Below are 3,073 nucleotides of genomic sequence, written 5' to 3'. Positions count from 1 at the left end.
ATGGTGCGCACTAAGGAAAAGGATGCTAAACACCTCTTTTGAACCACAGGTTTTAGGTCAATCAGTGTCAGAGTTTCCCACTTTAAGAATGTCTCCCATGAGTGGAATCAGCTCCTGCTACCAAGGGAGTGCCCTTAATAGGCTTTCTCCCAGGGCTGTCTCGTTGGTACAGCCTTTTAAGGTTTGTAGTCGATGAAGGAGCAGGGGATTCCTACGGCTGCAAGAATCAGGGCCCAGTAGAGCAGGGGTGCTCTTATCAGCCGCCCCGGGAACAGGAGCACCGGGCAGGGAGGTTGCAGGGCTCCAGGGCTTCCCAGCCTCATGTCTTCTCTTTCTTGTGTGTCTCGTTGGGAATGCAGGTCCCGGATTGCTTCTTGGAAGTCGCCAGCTTGACGTTACAGGAGTTCTTCAGGGCTGTCTCAGCAGGGAAAGACTCAGATCCTTCCTGGAAGAAACCCATTTATAAAATTATTTCCAAGCTGGACAGTGACATCCCAGAGATATTCAAATCTCCCAGCTATCCCCAGGAGCTGCTTCGGAACGAAGATCCCACAGAGCGAGGAGCAGCTGGCCAGGGTTTCCTGGGTTTGTCTTAAATGGCCGCTGTGGAGATATAAAAGGGACATAAGTGCAGTCCTCTCCCCGCCCCCTTCCCCAACAGGAACTATTACCATTTCTGATCATTTTTTCCTTTTCCCGAATCACCAAAGTTTGACCTTAACTATAATATAGACCAAGTGTAATGGTGTGCTGGTAGCATATTGTAAAAGGAATCAGAGGACTTAAATCCCCAATCTACTATTTCCAAGTATTGTGACCCTGGGACCTTGCAGTTAATCTCTGCATCTGTAAATAAATACTCTGTGAACTGTTACTCACTACATGTTAGTGTTTTCCCCCATGGCTTTCACATAAGGTTTTCTTGGTTTGTCTGTTATTGTTTTTTATAAATTGCTGGTTTTAGTTACCTATTGGTCAAGCTCCACCTAGTTGCTAGACACTTGAAAATACATTATCTTAAGCTTTTTACACCGAAAAGGAGATATTATCTTCATTTTTTTAAAAAAGTAACCAAACAGACTTTTTATAAGTGACATAACTCGCCAACGTACAAGGCTAGGGTGTTTGGGTCGGTAGGGATAGTCAGACGTGTGGAGGAACCCGAGACCTTCGGGTGCCAGATTGTCTCCTGAGCACCTCATGCTGCCCATCATGATCTTCAGCAGGCTACTTCCAGGGAGCAGCCGCACGGAGTGGGCACTGCCATCCGACAAGCCCTGCCCACACTTAGGAGTGCTTCCCCATCCAGAATGTCCTCCGATCATTCCAGCAAGCCCAACACAAACTTTCTGCCGGACTTGAGTGTTGCTGTTTGTTCACATTTGTCTGCTGAAGGGTTAATCCACTGGACAACCCAAGTTGTCTGTAGTTGACCAATTGATGCCCTCATCTCCTATGTACAGAAGCTGCACTTCAGAATGCAAAAGCTAGGAAGTGCCCTAGGAGGTCATCCCACCCACCCTGCTTTGATCAGGAAGGAGGAAACGGAGGCCCAGACAGGAGACTGGCACAGACTGTGCACACCTCACATGATGAGTGGTACAACTGGGACAAACACAGCACCACACAGAGAAATGGCAATTCCCCCACTCCATAAGGAAATTACAGCCCATGGTCCTTTCACAGATAAAGGAATTCATGGAACCAACATTCATTTTACTATTTTCCTGCTGGCCCAATGCAAATTGTGACTCACTCGGAGGATATAGGCAAGTCATCTGCCAGGTTGAATAACTGTGTCTGTCTTCTAAGAGAGTCAGAATCAAGTGATTGGAAACTCTGCCCGAGGTGTGCAGGCTGGGGTGAGGGCACACAACTCCGGCTCTGATTAAAGGGTGTCTGTGACTTTAGCTGCCTTCTTTTCCATCGACATAAAACAAGTTTTCATATTCAATTACCCACTTCCTTGACTTTTCGGGTGGGCTGGATCAGATGAGATAAAATCCCTAACTATTGCTAGATGTGTCAGCATGAAAATGTATGAAAGATGACTTTCTTCTGCATTTTCATTTACTTCAAACAGCTGAGAGGAAAAACAAAACAAGCATGCTCCGCCCAAACGAATCTTTTCACTTTAAGGTTATTCTGAAGTGACCTTCAATATGTCCAGTTGCACTCAGATCACCTTTGCCTTATTTTCGCCCACAACGTTCCCTTTACAAAGTGAAGGAATCTGCCAAATCTAGGTTTTAAAAGTAGGCAAGCCCCGAGTACCCAGAGCAAGTAACTCAGTTATGTGTATGGAGAGAGCAGAAGAGCCCACTAACCAGAGTGATCTTGCATGGCTATTTAAGATTTTCGTGGGAAACAATTCCAAGTTCTCATGATTGTCTGATATGGAGCAGCCATTTTCTGTCCCAAACCTGACATTCATTACTGTGTTTGTTAAAGACTGAGCCAAGCCACCTCTGGAGCAGTGAACCTTGTCCCAGGGACCAATTAGGTGAAATGTACAAACTCAAATGGAAAACATTTGTGTCCTGCAGTCTTTCCAGGAACTGTTTTCGAACCACTGAGCTAAACACAGAAGAATGTATAAATACATATGCTCTGCCAACAGAAGTCTGTTTCATTATATTTTTCTGTTTCTACCAAGTATCTCTCTTTCTGCTGGGAACGCACTCTGAGTGTAAGCTGAGCTGGTTATTGTTCTTTTAGCAGCCATTACATTGCCAAGGTCTGGTCATTCTTTCCATTAAGATATACGTGGGCATCATTCTCTCCCAAATTAGACATATTCAGAGTCTGGTCGAATACTGCATAATTGTCTAATACTTCAATGGTGAGCAGTGGGGCCTGGACTGTGTTTTATGATGATGGCACTATTTAGGAGTTAATGCCCAGTTATTAATTAAAAGCAGGCAGTTAAGTGACATTCCATGCAGGAAAAGGTTTATTAGGAACCTTATTTCAAACACAAGTGGCCTGGTGCACATTGAAAAGAAATTAATTAGAAGAAATATTTTAATATCGCTATTTGCCCTTTCTTATAATAGAAGTGTCAACAAAATTC

At 44.5% G+C, this 3,073-nt stretch overlaps 1 protein-coding gene across 1 annotated transcript in view; it reads left to right on the top strand.

Annotated features, from left to right (window-relative positions):
• PROX2 (prospero homeobox 2) overlaps positions 1-2,608 on the top strand; it is an 11,722-nt gene extending 9,114 nt beyond the window's left edge. The window contains exon 4 of the mRNA XM_006778876.2: positions 360-2,608. Coding sequence (XP_006778939.1) covers positions 360-596 — 237 coding nt within the window. The 3' untranslated portion in view covers positions 597-2,608. The remainder of the gene's footprint in view (positions 1-359) is intronic.
• Positions 2,609-3,073: the final 465 nt, after the last annotated feature.

The sequence above is a fragment of the Myotis davidii genome, unplaced genomic scaffold, assembly GCF_000327345.1.
Source record: "Myotis davidii unplaced genomic scaffold, ASM32734v1 scaffold309, whole genome shotgun sequence".
Taxonomy (NCBI): domain Eukaryota; kingdom Metazoa; phylum Chordata; class Mammalia; order Chiroptera; family Vespertilionidae; genus Myotis; species Myotis davidii.
Note: the sequence above shows the minus strand (reverse complement) of the source record. Positions and strands in the feature narration are given on the sequence as shown.